Raw genomic sequence first — 24,166 nt, 5'->3', positions numbered from 1 at the left:
TGTAGTTTCTTACGGTCTTGGGCCGAGCAGTTGCCAAACCAGGCTGTGATAAAGCCAGATAGGATGTTTTCTATGGTGCACCTGTAAAGGTTGGTAAAAGTCAATGTGGACATGCCGAATTTCCTTAATTTCCTGAGGAAGTATAGGTGCTATTGTACATTCTTGGTCGCAGCATCAATATGGGTGAACCAGGACGGATTGTTGGTGATGTTCACACCTAGGAATTTGAAGCTGTGAACCATCTCCACATCAGCCCCGTTGATGCAGACAGGGGTGCGTACGATACTTTGCTTCCTGAAGTCAATAACCAGTTGTTTAGTTTTGCTGACATTGAAATTAAATGAAATGAAAATCGCTTATTGTCACAAGTAGGCTTCAAAATGAAGTTACTGTGAAAAGCCCCTAGTCGCCACATTCCGGCACCTGTTCGGGGAGACTGGTACGGGAATTGAACCGTGCTGCTGGCCTGCCTTGGTCTGCTTTCAAAGCCAGCGACTTTGCCCTGTGCTAAACAGCCCCTGTTGATGGAGATTGCTGTCGTTACACCACTCGACTGGGTTCTCTACCTCCTTCCTGTATTCTGACTCATCGTTGTTCAAGATCCGACCCACTACGATTGTGTCATCAGCAAACTTGTAGGTGGAGTTGGCGCCAAATTTTGCCACGCAGTCGTGTGTGTACAGGAAGTACAGTAGGGAGCTAAGTACGCAGCCTTGCGGGGCCCCATTATTGAGGACTATCGTGGAAGAGGTGTTGTTGTTGTTCATCCTTACTGATTGTGGTCTATGGGTCAAAAAGTCAAGAATCCAGTTGCAGAGTGAGGAGCCAAGTCCTAGATTCTGGAGCTTTGATATGAGCTTGGCTAGGATTATGGTATTGAAGGTGGAGCTGTAGTCAATAAATAGAAGTCTGATGTAGGTGTCCTTGCTATCAAGATGCTCCAGGGATGAGTGTAGAGGCAGGGAGATGGCATCTGCTGTGGGCCGGTTGCGGCGGTATGCAAATTGCAGTGAATCTAGGCATTTTGGGATTATGGAGTTGATGTGCCTCATGAACAACCTCCCGATGCACTTCATTGCAATTGATGTCAAGGCCACCGGATGATAGTGAATGAGGCCTGTTGCCTGTTTCTTCTTTGGCACTGGAAGGTGGTCTTCTTGAAGCAGGTGGGGACCTGGGAACCAGGTGCTGATGCCACCTGGACACCTTGACACTGCCAGCCTGGCATTTTACCTGCGCTAAGGATTTGGCCCAGGGATGCCCTGTCCTTATGAGGTGGGGTCAGGGGGGGGGGGGCTTGAGAACCCCCCAACTGGTAAGTTGGGACATTGGGGGGTTCCAGGGGTCACGTTGGGGGAACGAGAGTTGGGGGCACCAGATCTCTTCCTGCATTAACGAGCGGAGCCTTACCCGCTGAGGCCTGAAAAAATAACAGAGTCCTGTTCAATAGCAGGGTCGTTCTCTGCGCTAAACCTGCTCACAATGGGACTCTGTTTCTCTCTCCGCAGGTGCTGCCAGACCTGCTGAGTTTTTCCATCATGTTCTGTTTTTATTTCTGGGATAGAAAATTAGCTTCACAAGTGTGGAGTCACTTTCCTTCAGATTTAAAATATTGCTGGAGATTTAAAAATAATATTTTAAGGAGCTGTTTCTGTTAGGCATGGAAAGAGACAGGAGCTCCTCGGAGGTACTTTGCAAGCTGAATGAAAATGTCCAAACTGTACGATAGTTTAGACACACTAAAGAGCTGGGTGTTTTCCTAGAAGTAGACACACTGAATTGAAGTGTTATTGGTTCATCAGCTGAAATGGAAATCTGGAAATCTATACCAGGATATACCAAAATCTATGCCAAATCTGCATCAGGAGTATCAGGACCCAAGGGAGAGAGGGTTAGTAGAGGTATGCCTTGTGATAATAACATCCAAGTGACATATGAGTAGTGTTTTCCACTAACAGGATGCTGCCGTCAAGACAACAAGACATTCTGCCTACCAAACAAATGAATGATGCTGTATGTGAATTTCAGTGCCTGAGAGATGCCAGGTACATTAGGCCCTGTACCCCAGCGACTTGCAGGTCATAACAAATGGCACATCCTTTCAACTGTTTGCAATAGGCAGAGTACTGCTGTGCTCAATGCTTGTAAAACTCAGAACACAATGTCTACCATTAGGGCAGCACGGTAGCCTTGTGGATAGCACAATTGCTTCACAGCTCCAGGGTCCCAGGTTCGATTCCGGCTTGGGTCACTGTCTGTGCGGAGTCTGCACATCCTCCCCGTGTGTGCGTGGGTTTCTTCCGGGTGCTCCGGTTTCCTCCCACAGTCCAAAGATGTGCAGGTTAGGTGGATTGGCCATGATAAATTGCCCTTAGTGTTCAAAATTGCCCTTAGTGTTGGGTGGGGTTACTGGGTTATGGGGATAGGGTGGAGGTGTTGGGTATGGTGCTCTTTCCAGGAGCCGGTGCAGACTCGATGGGCCGAATGGCCTCCTTCTGCACTGTAAATTCTATCTATCTATCTATTAGATGTGAGGCTGCAATGAGACAGCATTTGCTGAACAATCCTAGTAAGCAATGAATGATATCAACAACTAATTTAAGGTTATCAGCAGGGCTTGCAATGTAGCTCACTTACACTTGCTAAAAGCTACATTCATATGCAGAGACTGATCTGCAGGCAAAAGGAATATACCAGACAATGCACTTTGTCACAAAAAAATGCTTTGTATCAAATAATGATTTTTAATCTACCAGCTGGAAACACAATTTGAATTTTTCATAAACAGGGATTAAAGGTGACTTTGCCCACAGCCAAAATTGTATCACTGTCCTTCCATATTCCAATGCATTGAGATTAAGACACCATGTCTGCAAGGACTCATTCAGAACACTGACCAGAGAATATGAGTGAACTGCATATCTTGTACCCATTAGCTAGGCATCAAAGCAATCACCCAAGACATTAAACTGGTGGAGATGGACCATAATGTAGGAGCAGAAGTAAGCTATTTGGCCCATCGAGTCTGCTCCGCCATTCAATGAGCTCAACTGATCTGGAATGTGCCTAACTACATTTTCCTACATTCTATTCCTTTCACCAAGCTTTTGCCACTCATTTAGCCTATCTATATCCCTCTGTAGACTCTTTGTGTCATCCTCGCCACTTGCCTTCCCAATGCTTTTTGGGTCGTCCATAAACTTGGCAATAGCACATTCATCTCCCTCATCAAGTCATTAATATATATTGCAAATAAATGTGGCCCAGTACTGATGATCCCTGTGGCACTTCACTAGTTACAGGTTGCCATCCTGAAAATGCCCCTTCTATCCCAACACTCGGTTTTGTATTAGTTAACCAATCCTCTATCCATGCTAATATACAACCCAACACCATGGGCTCTTATTTTATTAAGTAGCACTTTGTGAGGTACCTTATTGAACGCATTTTGGGAACCCATGTCTCTTACATCTACTGGAGCCCCTTTTAAAAAATATCTATGTTTTTATTCAAGGCTTTTTACATATATACACAAAATATCAGAAGAACAACACATCAACCTAAACATCGACTGGTATCCCTTTATCTACCATTAAACTTAATCAAAGTTGAAGCATATTTTCTTCTTTCACTTAGACTAGGTTTAGTGCAATAAAGTTAACTTATTTCTATGTTAAACTAAAAAAAAACAGTACAATTGGTTCGGTTATGATGATAGGATGTAAACAATGAAAACACTCACTGAATTCACAAGCATATCCTATTCACAAAAATCCTGTTACAGTCAAACAAGGAGTGGGAAAAGAGGGAAGCCATTCAACTCTTCCTCACCTGATCATAACAATATATTTGAATAAACAAAAGCATGAGGAACAATAGCTCCCTGATGCATTCACCATGGCAACCTCTCTACCAATTGGAGCCCTTTGCTCATACTGTATAAATTATTGTTCTCTCTGAAATTCTTGTGTCTGTTCTGATGATAGGCAACACGGTAGCATAGTGGTTAGCACAATTGCTTCACAGCTCCAGGGTCCCAGGTTCGATTCCCGTCTTGGGTCACTGTCTGTGCGGAGTCTGCACGTTCTCCCCGTGTGTGCATTGGTTTCCTCCGGGTGCTCCGGTTTCCTCCCACAGTCCAAAGATGTGCAGGTTAGGTGGATTGGCCATGCTAAATTGCCCTTAGTGTTGGGTGGGATGACTGGGTTACGGGGATAGGGTGGGGGTGTGGGTTTGGGTAGGGTGCTCTTTCCAAGAGCTGGTGCAGACTCGATGGGCCGAATGGTCTCCTTCTGCACTGTAAATTCTATGATTCTATGATGATGAGTTAAAGATGAAAAGCTTCAATAGCATGTCTCTTTTTTCAGCAAGACCCAGTTTTTTGGTGCTGGGAAAACTGGCGAAGTATGGCTAGGTGAAAGTGGCCTGATCTAACTACCTGCAATTATAATCTAATTGTAGGGATAATTAATAGACGTTCACAGCTCGGCTTTGGCAGAGTATCAGTGGATAGCTTAATGAGGAAGCAGAAAACCTGGCGACAGTTCAAATTTAAAGGGGTGTGGCTGTTTAATCATAAGTGGCTGCATATGGATAAAATATTGCATATAACGGGGTCAAAAAGAATTTTAAATAGTTGTCATAAAATGTTGAGCTTTAGGTGAAAATTAATTGAAAGGAAATGCAACAAAGAGAAATGAAACTTTGCCTAGTAGACAGATGTTGGAGTGATATAGTATCTGTCTGTTTGATGGAGGCACAATGGACATGCTGCTACAGAAGAACAGCTGATATTTTTGCTCCCTTCATCAGAAGACAGAAGTTCACCTTGCTTGTCAAGAAATGGCACCATGTTTAACTGTCTGCACAGTGCAAAGATGTGTTCTGCCCTCCTGGGAACCTTCTCACCCAGGGACTGTTTTGTGCCCTATCGAGCTCATGCTTCCTTTCCATAGGGAAAGTGATGAATGTGCTGCTCCTTGAAATCACTTTATCTATCATTTCTTTGATGCATCTCTGCACATCTATAGTCATAAGTTACTAGCAGCAGCTGGAAAGATCTGCTGTGTTATGGAATCTCACCCAGAAGTCGCAACAGTAAGGAAAATTTATAACTACTTTAAAATATTTGGGGAATCTGTAATTGTTTTTAAATATGTTTGACAAGAATTTTAAGACTTTGTATCAATTGTAAACGGATCAATTATAACTTTTAGTGAGAAGAAATACAAGTCCATGTGACCTGGTAACCGTTGACCTGAAAGCAGAAGGAAGTTAAAATAGGAAAGCCGCGTGGCAGAAACACATGAGTTAGAAGAGACAAAGAATGGTCAGCAAGTCGAGTCAGAAAGCATGTTTAGAATTCTGTTCCAGTTCCTTTTACCTCTGGATTATTGAATACCCACAATCAGCCATACTGTGCGTAGATAAAAGTGGTTCTGGTAGATTCATGCTACCACAATCAACTGAAGCTGAGGGTTGAGAGGTTCTGGAAAGAAGTATGCTATTGTGTAGAATATTTCACAAGCAGAACCCTGCTTATGTGGAAGCTGCTGCCCGTGAAGAATCGGTTACGTCCTTGAAGGAAGGGACTGGAATACTACCTGAGGAAGCACCTAGCTTGGAAGAACTGTGTGGCTGAAATTGGTGCCATGCTGGCAGAGTGGACTGACTGCCCGTAAAACTCATGAGATCGTATCTTTGTCTATATGCAATTTATAGTTTGTACCGACTGTGATTTGCTGCATAATTTATGTTTAATTTATATCAACTCTGATCTGTGTTAAAGTAAAAGTCACAAAAGTGACTTGTTTGGTAATTTCTTCATTTGGGTGTCATTCAGTAAATTTGGTTTGTTTGATTTACAGATTCCCATAGGGTTCATATCATAGTGACCTTTGTGCTCATCAAAAGAACTATCAGCAGATTAGCCGCCACAAACTTGTGACTCTACCTGCGTGAAGTGCAAATTTCAGAATAGGACATTTTTAACAGACCCAGAAATAAATGCCAATAAATTAACATTGGGGGTTAAGTTATAAAGTGTGTAGTATAGTCACAGCCATTTGATCCTTCAAAAGCTTCTCCTCTTCTAAGGGTAACATTGAAACTCTCTGAAGAATTTCTATCTCATCAAGTACCAGCTGGCAGTAAGACAGTTTTAATAAAACAGGAATGGGAGCGTCCACATGTTGGAAATATTTTGTGACGAGGAATTATGTAATTATAGCACTTTTGCTGATCTGTAATGAAATTTAAATGCATTTAGACCACTTCAAATGGTGAAATTATTACTTCAAGTGGGTAAAACATTTGTTTTCCCTTTGTTTATCTTCTATTACCGTCAAGACCGTGGACCAATGCATTTGTATCAAATCCCTCATTAATTCAGTATTTAATGCAGTTAATGCATGTAATGCAGGATGAAGACCATACTAACATCAGAACAAGACCTGCCTGGATTATGTACATGTGAAGAAAAGCAAAGAACCATGATGGTACTTGCCAAACTATTTTCTAATGTGACCCCATTACAACCCTCCACCAGTTTCTCAAGGACATTTAAGGATAGGCACAAATATTGGCATTGCCAGGGATGCCCACATTTTGAATTTCTAAAAAAACTCTTGAAAATTAACGAGACCTCAAATGCCAGCAAAATCAAAACAGCAATAAAGCAACATATTAACATTCAGTATATAAGACACCCTGAAGGCTTACCTCAAGAAATGAAACATAGATGTCAACGCCTGGGAGACACTTGCGCAGAAGAAGCCTACTTGGAGGAACCTCCTTATTGAAGGGACAAATTCTCCGAGGGCACCCAATGGCAAAAGGATCCCCTGATAAGGAGCCTGAGAAAGGAAAGCAGCGATCTAGAGACAAAGACCGATCACACCTCCTCGAAACACCTGCTAAGGGTGCAGTCGAAGATGTGGCTCAAGGGTCGGGCTCATCGGCCATACAAGAGCCTATATAACCCATGACCAGGAGCACAGAGTTTCCTAGATGGACAATCATACTCGTGGCGAGTGATCACCAAAGGTTAGTTTGCGTATCAATCTCTCCCCATCCCCTTGCTCTGCAGCCTCTCTCCACAAAGCCCTTCCCCCACCCATTCAGCAGCATCTCTACCCAACCCACCTCTACTTACTCACATACCAACCACTCTTCCCAGGCCCTCTCCCTCCACTCATTCAGAGCACCACTTCTCCCCAACCGTACACAATCAGCAGGCCCAATACCCAAATAGCTTCCCTCCCCAGGCATGCCAAACCCTACAAACTATGGCTCTGCTCCCACACCAACCACCCCAAATCGGGCCTGCTCTTGCTGAACCCCATAGTTCCACTAACACCCCTCCAGGTCTTCTGAGCCCTGTGGAGACCTGGGCCGGGATTCTCCGAAATCCCGGCCAAGTGTTCACGCCAGCGTAAACACTGGAGTGGTGCACACCGGCAGCAACGGCCTCCTGGCCCAGCGATTCAGCGGCCCTCAGGGGGCCAGCACAGCGCCAAAGTACTGCACGCAGCTCCGGCGCTGAAAGGCAGCCCTGCACTGCCGGCGTGGGTCCGTGCATGCGCGCGACGGCCGTCTCCGTGCCTGCGCATGCGCGTAGTGGCCGTACCCGCGCCGGCACAGAGCAACATGGCAGAGCCCTACAGCGGACCCGCGCGGAAGAAGGTAGGCCCCCTCCAGATAACGGGCCTGGATGCCGTGGAGGCCCCCCCCAGAATCTGTACCTCCCGCCCCCCCCCCACCAGGACAGCCACCACGGCCGCAGGTCCGAGCTCCCGCCGGGTGGTACCAGTTTGGAACCACGTCGGTGGGACTCCGCTGGTTGACCGTGGCAAATTGCCGCGGGGGCCTCTGTCAGCGGCCCCTGCATCGACTGCTCGGGTGCGATTGGCGCCGATTCTCCGGTCGCCGGAGAATCCCGTCCCGGCATCGGAGCGGCATGGCGGGAATTTCCCGCGTCACCGCCGATTCTCCGACCCGGTGCGGGCTCGGAGAATCCCGGCCCTGGACTCTATTCCCACCTCCCCACGCCAGCCGAACACACTGATTCCTCAAGTGGCCAGCAGTAGACCATCTCCGTCCCATGGGATGAGTGATAGCAGCCAGGTCCGTACTGGCGTGAGGCCGCTCCCAGCCTTGTTACTGGCAAATGTATTCAAGGCTGAGACTCTCTCCTTCCAACTTTGGCTGCAGTGGAAGCGGCAGCTGCAGCCAAGGGGAGGCAGGAGTCAGAAATAAAATTAAAAAGGCGTGATTCCACTATCCAAAAATCAGACTTCTACCGAACAGTGGGAACTTCGCATCCCTGGAAAAAAAAGTTGAAAACAAAAGGCCTGGAATGTTGAAAATTAGGCCGTCATGCAACAAACATAGTGTAGGGAAAGCAAAATTTATAATCCCAAAGAATTGCGCATTCCAACCAATTTATAAAGTTTGGCGCACCTTAAAGACGCCTACCCTGATTGGGAAAGCCATTCATTTTCTCCAACCTATCTAACAGTGCTATTATTAATGAGTAGTTGTTAATCAATCTGGGGCCTATTCATAACATTTCTGCAGCTTTGGTGTAATTTTGGTGACACTTGGCAGAGGGACCTGGGTGTGCTGGTGCACGAGTCGCAAAAAGTTGGTGTGCAGGTGCAACAGGTGATTAAGAAGGCTAATCGAGTTTTGTCTTTCATTGCTAGAGGGATGGAGTTCAAGACTAGTGAGGTTATGCTGCAATTGTATAGGGTGTTGGTGAGGCCGCATCTGGAGTATTGTGTTCAGTTTTGGTCTCCTTTCCTGAGAAAGGACATATTGGCACTGGAGGGAGTGCAGAGGAGATTCACTAGGTTGATCCCAGAGTTCAGGGGATTAGATTATGATGAGAGGTTGAGTAGACTGGAACTGTACTCATTGGAGTTTAGAAGGATGCGGGGGGATCTTATTGAGACATATAAAATTATGAAGGGAATAGATAGGATAGATGCGGGCAGGTTGTTTCCACTGGTCGGGGAAAGCAGAACTAGGGGGCATGGCCTCAAAATAAGGGGAGGTAGATTTAGGACGGAGTGTAGGAGGAACTTCTTCACCCAAAGGGTTGTGAATCTCTGGAATTCCTTGCCCAGTGAAGCAGTTGAGGCTCCTTCTTTAAACGTTTTTAAGAAAAAGATAGATGCCTTTCTGAAGAATAAAGGGATTCGGAGATATGGTGTATGGGCTGGAGAGTGGAGCTGAGTCCACAAAGATCAGCCATGATCTCATTAAATGGCGGAGCAGGCTCGAGGGGCCAGATGGCCTACTCCTGTTCCTAGTTCATATGTTCTTTCACTGGTCCAAAACCAATAACTACCCTGGGCGGGACTTTCCAATCGCGCCTGCCCTGAGACCGGAAATTCTTACCTTTAAATGGTCTGTCAAAGTTTCTGTCCAGCCCGCGACAACATTTGTGGATCCATAAAATTTACTCACTAGCATTTTCGGGACGAGATTGCTTGCAGACTGGATTATGTGATTTTGTAGTTTGACCTCACCATTAGCAAGGTTCCACACAACCTGTAGATTTGGAAACTGGGGCTAAAAGAATTCTGCAACTCTAATTCACTTTTTGTGATTTACATTTCTAGTGTGAGGATCATCATAGGGCCAGACATTCAGGGGTGACTTACCTTCAGTGTAGGCATCATCATGATCATGAAGCTGATCAATTGTCTCCATGGCCATAACATATCCATTGGCTTTTGGACTCATTTTTGACTTTTTTGAGGGAAATACCTCTGCCACAGCACATTCAGATGCTCGTTCCACTCTCTATTAAAAACACATATCATTTTTTTCCAATTTAAGTAATTTGTTAAACCATAACTGATATCATGGATTCAGCTGATTATACTCACTTTAATCCAGTTTTGGATATCATCAGGATCTATGTTTGGCTGCATATAAACATAACAGCATTGTCAATATCAGTACAATAATTTAGTAGAGATTCTGCACACACTGCAAACCAATTGAATCTTGACACCTTTGCAATCGATTTGGTTCACCAGTGCCAAATTTTGTAAAATGAAAGACTTTGAGTAAATGTTTTAACATTGTAAAACTGTATTTTAACTTAACTGATGTCAAATGTTAACAATTTAGAATATAGATGAATATTCTTTATGTGCAATGCAATCATAGATTTTGGATGGTCCTGATGTGTGCTATCAGTGCAAAGAGGAACTGAATCACTAAAATCAAATTTTAATCCATCTTCTTGTTGACACCATAATCTGAAAACATAAAGCACTTAGAGTAAAGACCCATATTGGGTTTCATTTAATTCAAGTGCTTTAATTGTGAAGACTCTGCATTGGCTGGCTCCATTCTGTAATCCGTATGGCAACTGGAAATCTGCCTAGGTGCTCTTCGAGCAATTTTAATCATGCAGTCTTCATTATTATGTTGAGAGCTCTATTTGTTAAATATTTATCCGTGCTCTCCAAGCAATAGAATTCATGGTAACTTGTAATTGAATCTTGTAATTTTAACCAGTGTTGATAGATGTACTCTGATACTGTCGGTAGTGCAGGTGCAAAGATGATTTAGCATCTGTGAAATAATTTTTAAAAATAAGTAAACTAAGTTCCAATGTAAATCATAAGACCATAAGACAGAGGAGCAGAATTAAGCCATTTGGCCCATTGAGTCTGCTCTGCCATTCAATCATGGCTGATATGTTTCTCATCCCCATTCTCCTGCTTTCTCCCCATAACCCCTGATCCCCTTATTAATCAAGAACCTATCTATCTCTGTCTTAAAGACACTCAGTGATTTGGCCTCCACAGCCTTCTACGGCAGAGTTCCACAAATTCACCACCCTCTGGCTGAAGAAATTGTTCCTCATTTCAGTTTTAAAGGATCGTCCCTTCAGTCTGAGGTGGTGCTCTTGGGTTATAGGTTTTCCTACCAGTGCAAACATCCTCTCCATGTCCACTCAATCTGCACCTCTAAGTATCCTGTAAGTTTCAATAAGATCCCCCTCATCCTCCTAAACTCCGAGTATAGACCCAGAGTCTAAGAGTAGTGTTAACATCATGGGGAAAACAGCATTGTTGCTTTTATATCTAATTTAATGAAGCTTGATGGACAATGCCAACCAGAAGGGCAGCACGGTAGCGCAGTGGTTAGCACTGTCACTTCACAGCACCAGGATCCCAGGTTCGATTCTCGGCTGGGTCACTGTCTGTGCGGAGTCTGCACGTTCTTCCCATGTCTGCATGGGTTTCCTCTGGATGCTCCAGTTTCCTCCCACTAGTCCTGAAACACGTGCTGTTAGGTAATTTGGACATTCTGAATTCTCCCTCTGTGTACCCGAACAGGCGTCGGAATGTGGCGACTAGGGGCTTTTCATGGTAACCCATTGCAGTGTTAATGTAAGCCTACTTGTGAAATAAAGATTATTATTAGGAGGATAGTATTTCTAAAATTGTATTGTGTTTCTGGCATATTGGTGACTTCTTGGTCTGTAGATGTTGAAAACAAGTTTGGAAATCTGGGCTTGTATGCACTCTCACAAAGGGAAATGGTCTAGAACCAAGACTGAGTTTACATTGGTTTTCTGGTAACATGTGCTCTACCTTTTGCAATCCCTGACCAACTTTTAGTAGAGAATCTGCATACACTGCAAACCAACTGTATCTTGACACCTTTGCAATCGATTTTAGTTCACTAGCTGTCTCAACATCAATTTAGATAAGCAACAGTATCCTCCAACTGAACATCTGAACCATTGTTTTGGATCTCTATGCATCGATCACTGACATTTGCTCTCTTCCTGGACATTCACAAGCTGAATCAGATCACCTGAAAATGTGGCATGCTGTTTGACCCAATTGCTGAGCTTCACACTACAGGTCTTATTCAGCACCAAGGCCAGCTGTTTCCATTTGCAAAATGGTTGCTGATTTCTGCCTTACCTTATATCTCTGCCACTGAAACCATTATCTGTATTTTATTCATCTATATTCTGTGCTCACTTCCCTTTCCTCCACAAACTTCCAACTTTTCCAAAATAAAATCACTTGTATTTGGACCTCTTGTCCATCGTGCTGATTTGCATTGACTTACACTGGCTTTCTGAAGGTAATAGACTTAATCTTTTCATCCTCATCTTATAATCTCTCCCATGGCTTGCCCCATTTCATTGCTACAATCGCCTTCAAGCTCTTGCATCATGCATTTTTGACTTTTGCCTGTTTGAGTGTGCGTCCCCCCCTTTACTTTGCACCATGGGTTGTCTTCAACACCCTCTCTAAATACTACTACTACTAATAATAATAACCGCTTATTGTCACAAGTAGGCTTCAATGAAGTCACTGTGAAAAGCCCCTAGTTGCCACATTCCGGCACCTGTTCGGAGAGGCTGGAACGGGAATTGAACCCGCGCTGCTGGTCTTGTTCTGCATTACAAGCCAGCTGTCTTAGCCCACTGTGCTAAACCAGTCCGAAAATACTTTGCTACGTTTTGTTCCTTCCTTTCAGAATCTTCCTCAAACGCTATCTTTTTGATGAAACTTTCATCCACATCCCTTCAACACACATTCCCTATATTCCTGACCATTTGTGAGGTTCCTTGAAACTTATTTTATAATGTAAAAGCACTGCATAAATTAACTTCTAATGGAGTGTTTTCCTGGTTCTTTATAGATTAATTTGCATTTTATCAGTATTTTTGCTTCTGAGAATCAATTTGAATCAGATCAGCAATTGTACAAGGCAAGTCTAGTATTGTGACATCTCTCCAACCAGTGAGGAGATATTATAAATATTCTTTCTGATAAGAAATTCAGCACAAGCAGAATATTTTTTTATTTATTCTTTCATGGGATGTAGACATCACAGCCAAAGCCAGCATTTGTTGCCCATCCCCAATTGCCCCGAACTGAGAGGCATTTTAAGAGTCAACCATATTGCTGTGGATCTAGTCACATGTATGCCAGCCAGGTAAGGAGGCAGATTTCCTTCCCTAAAGGATATTAGTGAACCAGATGAGTTTTTAATGATGATTGACGATGGTTTCATTGCCATTATTAATTCCAGATTTTTTTTATTGAATTCAGATTTCACCATCTGCAGTGGGGATTCGAACCCGGGTCCTCTTAAGAGTTCCTCAGAATTCAATTATAAGATGTGGTCAGTTTAGGGAAATTATTAATGCATTTGCATGAGAAAAAGATGTAAAAAGCATGAACCGAACAGCGGCAAGCTGTTATGTGTACCCTGCAGTGCTGCTGCTGGCAGTAATTACTGTTCTCCAATACGCACTAACATATAATTGCTTGCAATCCTATCTATCTTCTGAAAAAGACCTTTATTCATCTAATAGCTGTTCATTTGGAGTCACTATATTAGAGTGTGGTAGCCATGTGACTGCAGTTAGTTCCCCAAACATTTTTTAAAATTCATTTACGGGATGTGGGCATTGCTGGTTAGGCAGCATATATATGCCCATTCCTGGTGTGCCTCATTACCTGAGCCATCCGAACCTCTATGACTCATTAATTCAGTCAATTTTTTATTTTGCCTGAACATCTTGTACCAATTCTCAAGGTGTGTTTCCTCAGAATCGAGCATGGCTCCAAATCCAATATGACAGTAATTTGAAATGCCATTTGACACAAACCAGGTCCCTTCATGGGCTGTCCTGTAACTTCAGGGCCAACTCTCTTCATCACATCAAGACAGGGTAGGTGTGAGATTTCTACAGGGACGTGTAATCAGAGTACCGAGTCTGCTTCCAAATCTCTGAAGATGGAATGAGAGGGAAAAGACAAGGACAATTAAGAGTCAAAATACCGAAAGAGAGGAAAAAAAGAGTTTGACAGGCACGAGTGAAAAAGAGATTTAAAGCACCGCATTATTCCCAACCTCAGCATGTCCCAAAGCGCTTTGCAGCAAAATAGGTAGCTTCGAAGTGCAGACGCTGTCGTGATGTGGGAATTAAAGCTGTTAATTTGTGCACAGCAGTCCCACGAATAGCCATGGGATAAATGGTGTGTTTGGCGATATTCGCTGAGGTATAAATACTGGCCCAGGGAGAACTCCACTGTATTTTTAGAAATCGCGCCATGGGATATTTATGGTCACATGGGAGAGCAGATTGAACCTAGATGGAGAGAACGAGTAGGAAAGAGAGGGGCGACAGAAGGTGAAGGAAAAGCCAGTGGAGAGAATGAGAAAGCTTACGGTCTGTTCTTTAACGCGGTGAGCGGGAAGTTCGGCAGAAAAAGTTCGTTGTTTTTAAGTCTGAACAAACGCAATAACTTCTTTAAAAGTTGATGCGTGACTGAGGTAAACAGTAATGCTGAACTACCTTGAGCCTATGCTTGTTGTGAGTGAACCTCTTCCAGTGGAACAGCTCCGAGCGGCCGCGCTCCATCTCCGGCTCCTGCACCAACATGGCCGCCTCCATGCCGCGCTAGGCATACTGGGAGTTGTAGTTCACAGTTCCCGAAATCCGATCACCGCCCAAGGGTGAAACATGTCAACAACTACAATCCCCATGGGTCATTGTGCCCAATGCCTGGATGCGCCACAGATTCTGTTATCGCCATGGCAACGACCAACGGCTGTTTGCATGAACCGAAAACAAAGCAACAATCATTACACTTAATCCGCAAAGATGCCCATGAGAACAACACATTGGGGATAATCTGTTTTTTATTGAGTTAAAGTGATCTGTATTACATACACTTTAGCTTGGCTCACGGAGTTACATGGTTCTAGTCGGTGATGTTAGCACTGCTGCCTCACAGCTCCAGGGTCTCGGGTTCAATTCCACTGTGTGGAGTTTGCACTTTCGTGTCTGCGTGCGTTTCCTCCGGGTGTTCTGGTTTTCTCCAAAAGTCCAAAGATGTACAGGTGGATTGGTCACTCTCTTGAGGTCTACCAACAAAATAGAAGAAAGGAAAAAAACTTAGGGACAAAGCAAAAAAAGGGCCACTCCTGTAAGGGGCACTGCCCGAACATAACAAAGATCAATGGAAACTTAAAAAACATCAAATAAGAGTGCAATTAAAGTGGTCAATAAAGCCCCCCAACCCCTGTGGTACACATCGGGCACGGATGGCCTTGATGGTGCCCGTGGACACTGTGTGCTCCCTTTCCACGGACAACCGGCCTCTAATGTAGCCGCGGAAGAGGAGCAGACAGTCTGGCCGGACGTCTCCCTCGGTTGCCCGCTACCTGGACCTATAAATGGCACGCTTCGCCAGGCTCAGGAGCAGGTTCACAAGGAGTCCTCCGCCTTCCCTGCCCACTCCGCACCAGGTGACCATAGACCAGGACATGACGGCACGGTAGCACAATGGTTAACACTGTCGCTTCACAGCTCCAGGGTCCCAGGTTCGATTCGTGGCTTGGGTCACTGCCTGTGCGCAGTCTGCACGTTCTCCCGTGTCTGCGTGGGTTTCCTCCGGGTGCTCTGGTTTCCTCCCAGTCTAAAGATGTGCAGGTTAGGTGGATTGGCCATGCTAAATTGCCCTTAGTGTTCATAAAAAGGGTAGGTGGGGTTGCAGGGATAGGGTGGAGGTGTGGGCTTAAGTAGGGTGCTCTTTCCAAGGGCCAGTGCAGACCCGATGGACCGAATGGCTTCCTTCTGTACTATAAATTCTATGATTCTATGAGACTGAAGTGCAAACAAAACTCCAGCAAATGATTGGTAGGAAAACTAAAAAGGGAGTGCAACCTATAACACGTAACATAGACATGGTCCACGGACTCCACAAGGCCGCAAAAAAGGCAGGCTTCTTGGGAGTCCGTGAACCGTTGCAATCGGTAATTGTACGGCACTGCTGCATGCAACACTGTCTACTCCAGGTCCCAAGATTTTGGGGAAGGTCTCCTCCATAGAGGAACCTCCAGTGGGGACCTGCGCCGCCTGAGGGTAACAAGTCATGCCATGGTGTGTCTGGACGACGGGCGAGGATAAGGAGGTGAAGGGTGTGCAGCAGCAGCTCGTACAGAAAACCCATCGTGTGAAAAGGCAAGGAGGGAATTTTCGCGAGGCGGCTAGAATTGTGGGGCACCAGACCCCGAGGGAGGTTTCGGGGCCTACAGGAAACCCTTAGTGCTTAAAGGCATGGAGGGCATTTCCGCGAGGCGGCTATAATTGTGGGGCACCAGCCCCCGAGGGAGGTTTCAGGGCCTGGGGCCAATGTGGAATTCCGTCCGGGCAGGGGTTCGCCCAGACAGGGTGCCACCGCACACCTGCCCGCCCTCCAAACTGGGAGTGCCATTGAGTCCGAGCAAGACCGTTTTGACGGCAATGACCGCGAGCCAAACGTTTAAGGGGCATCTTGACAAATACATGAATAGGATGGGAATAGAGGGATACGGACCCAGGAAGTGTAGAAGATTGTAGTTTAGTCGGGCAGCATGGTCGGCACGGGCTTGGAGGGCCTGTTCCTGTGCTGTACATTTCTTTGTTCTTTGTACCGCCACGTGTTGTGCTAACTCGTGGGTTGTCAACCAGCCCACTCCACCACCCAGTAGGTCCCCGATCCTGGTAACCCTGGTTGCCACAGCTCGACCCACTGCCAGCCACTCAAAATGATATTGGTGGAGGTGCGGATTACTGAGTAGCGGCTCTCTGACGACAGCCACCTCTTCTGACGGGGAGAGCTGCAGTGCGAGGCGACCATGTTCCAGACTTTGAGCAGGTCCTAGTAAAAGACAGACAGCACCTGCAGAGGGTAACAAAGACGCTGCAGATTTATGAACAGGAGCTGCATGTCGTAATACAAGCCATGTACCTGGCGGAAGAAATCCATCGCCAGGGCGCACCATCGTGGAGTGGGCTCAACGTAAAGATATTGCTGCAGGGTCTGAAGGCGGAAGGTCGCCACCTGGGTGCACACCAGCGCCTGGCCGCCCTCCCTAAGCGGGAGACTCAGAACCTCAGCAGCGACCCAGTGCAGTCTCTTGTCCCAGAAGAACTCTACAAGCATTCTCTGGATTTTTGTGACAAAGTCAGGGGGAAGGGTCAAAGTGACCAGCCGGTACCACAACACAGGGGCTATCAACAGGTTTATGACGAGAACTCGACCCCTGTATGACAACACTCAGGGCAGTCCTGTCCAGCGTCTCAAGCGGGTGGTGACCTTGGCCACCAGCTCAGTTAGTCGGCCAGGATTCCTCAGCTGGGCAAAGATGGACTCCCAAGTAGAGAAGGCTGGTCCTGCTCCAGGTGAAAGGCCTGACTTTCTCTGGGAAGGGGTCCATCTGCCACGGACCAACCAGGAGTCCAGAACACTTGGCCCAGTTGATCCTGGCAGAGGATGCGGCGGAGTACACAGTCTGGCACTCTCGCATCCTCCACAGGTCAGCAGGTTTGGTGACATGAGCAGCACATCATCAGCGTAAGCCAAGAGGACCATCCCAATGCCGGCCCATGCAGAAGCAGTCCCGACAACCTGCTCGCAGGAGCCGCAGGAAAGGCTCCACGCAAATAGGATAAAGTTGGCCAGACAAGAGCCAGCCCTGACGCACACCTCTCCCAAAGCTAAGGGGCGCCATTAGGGACCCGTTAACCTTAACGAGACACTCTGCGGCAGTGTGCAGAAGTCGGATCCAGGTGACAAAATGCATCCTGAACCCGGATGCTTGCAGAGTCCTGAATAAATACTTGTGATCCACCCTGTTGAACGCCTTCTCCTGATCAAGGGACAGGAAGCCATTCAGCAGACCAGCCATCTGGAAATGATGGACCAGGCCCCGGACCAGATATTTGTTGTCGTGGATTGTGGGGCCCGCAACCGTGTAGGACTGGTCAGGATGGATCATGTGGACCAGCACGGTGCCAAAGCGCAAACACATCGCCTTGGCGAAAATCTTGTAATCCGTGCAGAGACGGGAGACCGGATGACAGTTCCCCCTCTTTGGAGCAGGGTAAACTCCCCGGTCACGATACTTTCCCCCAGGACCCCCACATAGTCGCTCCCCTGGTGCCCCAAAATGCCCTGAAGAACTCTATGGCCAGCCCGTCCAGCCCTGGGGTTTTTCCCCTGGACAGGCTTTCAAGGGCGCCGGTCAGCTCTCCCAGGCTTACAGGAGTATCAAGCCTCGAGGCGCCCTCCGGGCTGATCTGTGGCAGGTCCTCCCACAAAACTCTACAAGCATCCTTGCTGGATGGATCTGGAGGGAAGAGGGCGCTGTGGAAGCTTTGAATTTAGACCCTAACCTCCTCCAGATTCGAGACGAGGTATCCGTTGTCGGCCAGCAGTGTAAAAAGCTGCTGATGGACCCCGTGCCTTTTTTCCAGCGAGTCGAAGGGGAAGCCGGGTCCATGTCCCTGAGGATCTGGATTTGTGACCTCACATACGCGGCCGAGTACCCGACAAGTTGCAGGTCCTGCAGCGCGCCCTTCTTCTCTCTGTACACCAGCCGAGGGCCGGGTCCTCATCGGGCTGACCGAGACGTGACTCCTTCTCCAAGTCTTCAACCCTGGATTTCCACCTCTTTGTCAACCCCCTCGCATACTCCTGTCAGAAGCATGTGAGTCTTGCCCACGTCCCACCATAGCCTCAAGGAGGGGTAGCCTCCCTGCTTCCTCCCAGCCGGTCCAGAAGCAACGTAACGAGCCCATGAACCGCTCGACCTCCAGCAGCAGGTTATTAAAGTGCCAGTACACGGACCACGACTGAGGGCGAGACAGTACGAGCCCCGCCCAGGTCCGAGCACGGCATCTGCTGCACAGGGGCCGTCGTGACACAGGGCAGGTACACCCTTGAAATGTGGAGGCGGTCGATTCTGGACGCTCCGACCCCAGGCCTCACAAAAGTGAAGACGGTGGAGTCAGGTTGGAGAGTCTGCCAGATGTTCACCAAGTCAAAGAACCCAACCAGGTTCCTTAACTTCACCACTGCACGAGAGCTACACTGGGTACTAAGATGGATCTTTGTCCTGAGGGTGTGTTGCTCTTTTTAGCCTTAGTTTATTAGCTCTGATTATGTCACTTTTGCTCACGAGTCGCCAGGTATCTTTCTGATACCGCCACATGGTTCAAGCTCGAGTTATGATTAATAAGTCAGCACACCGCTTAGTAAGATTGAAATCAACGGTCATTTATTATATACAAGTAATGCTTACACAATAATCCTACTATCTATACAGAAACCTATCACTACTGGCCAATACTTAACCTTAGGAAGGGCCCACCAGGTCAGGGAAACGAATGACTTATCGAATCGGATCTGGCCCGCGGGATTCAAAAAGGCTGATACAGGTCGATGGCTAGGAGTCTTTATCGGGTAGCGATCGCTGGAGTCAAACTTACTGTTTCTTTGTTGATGTTCTTGCGAAGGTCTCGAGCAGGAGAAGCAGGGAGAGAGAGAGCGATCTGAACTTGGCCCCTTACTTTATAGGGCCCAGGGGCTTCCCGCCTCTCGGGGCGGCCCTTGACCCTGAGTCCCAAGTGATTGGACTTGTTCCCAATCACTGGGTTCGATACGTCCAATAACGGGGCGATTCCTCGATCGGGGGGTGGTCGTTCACCTGTCTTTGTTTCGGCCACTGCAGGCGCCGACAGGTCTGGCCCAGCATTCAATTGCTAATATGTTGCAATTGTTCCCGGGGATAGCCGATTAAACTGCAGATGTCTGGGTTGATGTGCTGCTAATGGTCTTGAGTATCGATCTGGGCCGACTTCCCCAGAGCCGAATATGCTATTCTGTCTGCAGCTGTTTGTGTCCTGTTGGCTGCTTTTCCCATCAGCCTTTTTGGTGAGCCATTTTAAATCGGGTTTTGGCCAAATTAATAGGGAATCAGCCATTTTAGGTGGCTACAGGTGCAATTAAAATCCACCCCCCCAGGACGATGCACCCGCCCGAGGCAATGGTGCCAAGATGAGTGGACACTTTCTCGAAGAAAGTGGTCTGCTGCTGGCCAGCCTGGGGAGCATAGATATTCACAAAGTGAAGTACCTCGCCCCCCTCGCGGACCGGCATGTGCAGCAAACGGCCTGCCATAGGCTCCTTGACACCCAAGATCTCCGGCTGAAAAAGTGGGGCGAATAAGATAGTCACCCCGTCTAATCATGAGGTCAAGTGGCTCAAGTAGACCCCCCCCCTTCAGGAGCCATGTGGCTTCGTCTCCCGGTGCGATGTGGGTTTCTTGCAGGATGCACGCCGTATACTTCCCGTCCCGGAGGACCGAGAATTTCTGGAACCTGCGGAGTGTGTCCCTGCTGCCATTAATATTGAGGCTGGCTATGGTCACCTCCATGTCAGTAGTAAAGTGCTACCTTCGCCGTCACCTTTCCAGTGCTCGGAGGGAGCAGAGGTGCGCGTGCTCCCTCAGAAGTCTGGCAAGGAAAGATTAGAGCCAACGTTGATCAGTTGCGTCCACGTCTCCCGCCTCCTTGACATAGGTGTGGGAAGACCGGGGGCGGGATTCTTCAATAATGGGGCTATGTCACCACTCCAGCGTCAAAACGTGGGCGAATCACTTTGGACTTTCCTGAAGAAAGTCCAGAGTGATTCTCCAACATGAAGGGGGCTAGTGGAGCCCCGGAGTAGTCCTCACAGCTCCAGCGGCCGATACGGGACTCTGCACTTCCGGTCGGGGGTCCGCGTATGCACACGGCGCCGGCCGCACCACGCAACATGGCGGAGCCACACCGCGGACGAGCACCAAAAAGACCGGCACCTGCGGATCAGTGGCCCCCGATCGATAGCTGGCCGTCTGTGAACTCCCCCGCCCCCCCCGATGAAGGTTCCCTCCCCCCCCCCCCCCCCCCCCCCCCAACCAGGGCGGCTGTGGACTGGCTGTTGCCAACAGGCAAAATGTGGTTAGAACCACGGCGTCGGGAACTCGACTAGTTTCGTTGGAGAATCGCCGTGAGGGCCTCGTCAATGGCCCCCGATCCTCGATGCGTAGACCGGAGAATCGCGGGAGCGGCATCGGACCGGATGTCGTGTTTGACTCCCATTCTCCGCCCCCGTGCCGACATTTCGGCGCGGAGAATCCCGCCCCAGATGAGCAGCCCCATGTCCAACCACCGTTCGAGGTCTGGCAGGGGTCCGGGGGCAAAGCTCTCCGCACCGGAGGAGGGGTGTCATGATGGTTTTCTCCCCTCCCTCCAATGTGTGGCACCGCTTGCAGGGGGTGGCCTGCACTCAAGAAACCTCCACACTCGCATCGCCAGCCCCCAATTCCCTCAACATTCTGCCCCCAGGTTCGTGCTCTGGGTGTCCTTCGCGCCGGCCTGGGATCACACGCATCACCGCCGCCGCCCCCTTGCTGACCCACGCCGAAACGACGGCGGGCCCAGTACGTGCCGCTGATGTGTCAAGGGGCCTGGGATGAGGAGTGTCCACGGTGCCAGGTATGTCAGTGACCCCGCCAGGCCGGAGTTCTGGGGCGCAGGGTTCTCTAGGCTGACGGGGTCAGAGGTATCTGGAGCTGATCCCCGCCTTGCCTTCTTTTGGGCCTAGCGGCCTGGTGGATGCCCTCCCTCCTCCACGCTGGCAGCTGATTGGCCGGTATGCGCCGGTGCAGAGCCCCCCTGCGAGGTCGGGGTGGTAACATCAACGGAGGGAGAAGGGGCGGTGCCAGTCGCAGGTGCCTTGGTGTCAGTGGTGGCTTTGGAAGCGGGGCAGTTCTTCCGCACGTACCCCATCTTCTTGCAGGTGTGGCACCGCACGCCATCCGCAGACCAGAAAATGCGGACTCGAATCCCCCCTCTAATACATCCTCCGGGGCCACGCGGATGAAAGCCTGGTAGGAGAAGTTGTGCCTGAGGGGGGCGTCCTTCAGGCTGAGAGGGAGCAGCGCCACCTCAGAACGAACCTCCCCCAGTAGTTGGAGGTGGAGGAGAAGCTCCATAGGAAGGTAGGGCGGGACATTGGACAATATGACCCTCTTGGCGGTGGCCTCAAAGGGTCCACCGCCATGTAGGTCTCGCACACTGTGAGCCCTCTCCCGGCCCTCAGAAAGAACACGACCTTCCCGTACATGCGAGAGGCGGCCACAATGGCCGAGGGGCCAATGACCCCGGCCATTGCGCGAACGCACGCCTCTATGGTGACGGTGGGGTGAGCGTAGCACTTTACGCCCAGCTTTCGGGTCAGCAACTGGAAAGGTGGTGGGGCTGTGCGAGTAGTGGAGGCCACCATCCCCGCATAGGTGGCTCTGGACGGCCCCGCCACTGGCGCAGGTGGAGTGGCAATCAGGGCAAGTGCCATGCCCACCCCAATGTGGACTTTGTCGTGTTGGAATTGATTGGAGAAATAAGAGACAGTAGCGGGGTGGGGGGGGGGGGAGTTAGGGGAAGAGAGAGGTAGAACAATGTATTCTCCCCCTAGGAAGGTACATGGAGGAACGAGGCAAGGAACGGAAGAGAGAACAAGGAACACAGTGGGATGAGATTAGCGACACAGAAAGGTGGGGCACCATAGATTGAAGCTGCAGGGTGGGAGGATTGGGGAGTATAAGCAGATCTTCAGCCCGGGAGGGGGCCCAGCAAAAACACAGTCCGTGCTCTCACCCTAGGTTAACCACACCGAGTTAAGTGGTGCTGGTTCACGAGGTCCTCGGCCCAAGTAGGGCTCAGCAAAAACACAGTCCGTGCCCCCACCCTGGAAAGACCGCCCAATGAAATACACCTCCTCTCTGCAGAAAGAAGCTGCTGGAATCTTCAGCCCGGGAGGGCCTCATCAACCGCACTATCCACTCGATCCCCCTGTCCCGGAACAAGCACATCAGATAGAATAAGGAAGGCTTTGTCCTTGCTGAAGTAAATTTATTTCATGTGATACGAGTGTCATAGGCAAGGTCTGTTGTCCATTTCTATTTGTCCTGGGTGACAAGGTGGCACAGTGGTTAACACTGCTACCACAGCACCAGGGACCCGGGTCTAATTCCAGCTTTGGGACACTGTCTGGGTGGATTTCTTCCGAGTGCTCCAGTTTTCTCCCACAGTCTGAAGATGTGTGAATTAGGTGGATTGGCCATGATAACAATTGCTCCTTAATGTCCAGGGATGTGCAGGTTAGGTTATGGGGATAGGGCAGGTGTTGACTCGATGGGCCAAATGGCCTCCTTCTGCACTGTAGGGATTCTATGATTCCTCAAGAGGTGAGCAGTCTTGAACTGCTGCAGCCAAAGTAGTGTAGGTACACCCACAGTATTCTAATGAAGGGAATTCCAGGTTTTTGGCCCAGCGACAGTGGAGGAATGGCGACATAGTTCAAAGTCAGGATCTGATGTGGCTTAGAGGTAAACTTGCAGGTTGCAGTGTTCCTGTGTGCCTGCTACCATTGTCCTTCCAGGTGATAGACCATGCGTTTAGAAGGTATTGTTGAAGGATCCTTGCTGCAGTGCATTTTGTAGATGGTATACACTGTTATAACTGCATTGCAGTGAATGAAGTGATTAGGTGGTGGATGGGGTGCTAATCTAGCAACATGAGGGAAAGTTTTTTTTAAACACAGTGTGGGCTCTAGAATTCACTGCCTGAGTGTGGCAAAGGCAGACTCAATTATGACTTTCAAAAGGGAATTGGTCATTATCTGACGAGGAAAACATTGCAGGGTTCGATGGAAAAGGCAGTGGAGTGGCACTGGCACCATTTCTCTTGCAAAGGACTGGCAGACATGATGGGGTGAATGGCCTCCTTCTGTGCCATTCGAACCAATGGCCCTGCCTCCATTGCACTCTACAGCAGCCCATTCCAGATGCTAACCACTGGCTGAGTGAAGTCTTGCCTCAATCGGTGCTCTCTGTTTCTCAACCCTCTGCCAGTGGAAATGGTTTCTCCCCACCCTCTTGTCTCACTGCTCATGCAGTTGCTTTGTTTGGCCCCTTGTTCCACACTGTAACCAATCAGTGTTTGTCCATGTACCATTCTTTTTTGCCTGTACGTTCCCTGGGCCGCAGAAAAATATTTTTCACTGCACTTCGGTACATGTGACATCAAATCAAATCCGTACCAACACTCCGCATCGATGTCCATCACGTGGTAGGCTGCGCGCGTCCTTCGGAACCACGGCATGCAGAACGCCAACTGCCGCGCATGCTCCCAGGGCTCCATTCACAGGCCGCCGTTGGAAGGAGCGCCGGCTGATGCGCATCCTCCGAGGGTTCCATTCACAGACCGCCGGCTTCTGCGCATGCTCCGAGGGCT

General features: G+C 48.5%; 1 protein-coding gene across 3 annotated transcripts in view; it reads right to left on the bottom strand.

The window, feature by feature from the left end:
- Window positions 1–14,449, bottom strand: part of ccdc191 (coiled-coil domain containing 191) — an 85,796-nt gene extending 71,347 nt beyond the window's left edge. The window contains exons 1-3 of one of the 3 annotated variants that reach the window (XM_072514052.1): window positions 14,357–14,449; window positions 9,897–9,935; window positions 9,669–9,810 (exon numbers count right to left, since the gene is read on the bottom strand). In XM_072514052.1, the coding sequence (XP_072370153.1) occupies window positions 9,669–9,810; window positions 9,897–9,935; window positions 14,357–14,443 (268 nt within the window). In that variant the 5' untranslated portion in view covers window positions 14,444–14,449. The other 2 variants (XM_072514053.1, XM_072514054.1) reach the window with 2 other exon arrangements.
- Between the last annotated feature and the right edge of the window lie 9,717 nt (window positions 14,450–24,166).

This window comes from Scyliorhinus torazame, chromosome 8 (assembly GCF_047496885.1).
Source record: "Scyliorhinus torazame isolate Kashiwa2021f chromosome 8, sScyTor2.1, whole genome shotgun sequence".
In the NCBI taxonomy this organism is placed as follows: domain Eukaryota; kingdom Metazoa; phylum Chordata; class Chondrichthyes; order Carcharhiniformes; family Scyliorhinidae; genus Scyliorhinus; species Scyliorhinus torazame.
The sequence above is the reverse complement of the archived record's forward strand: the minus strand, read 5'-3'. Positions and strand labels throughout refer to the sequence as shown.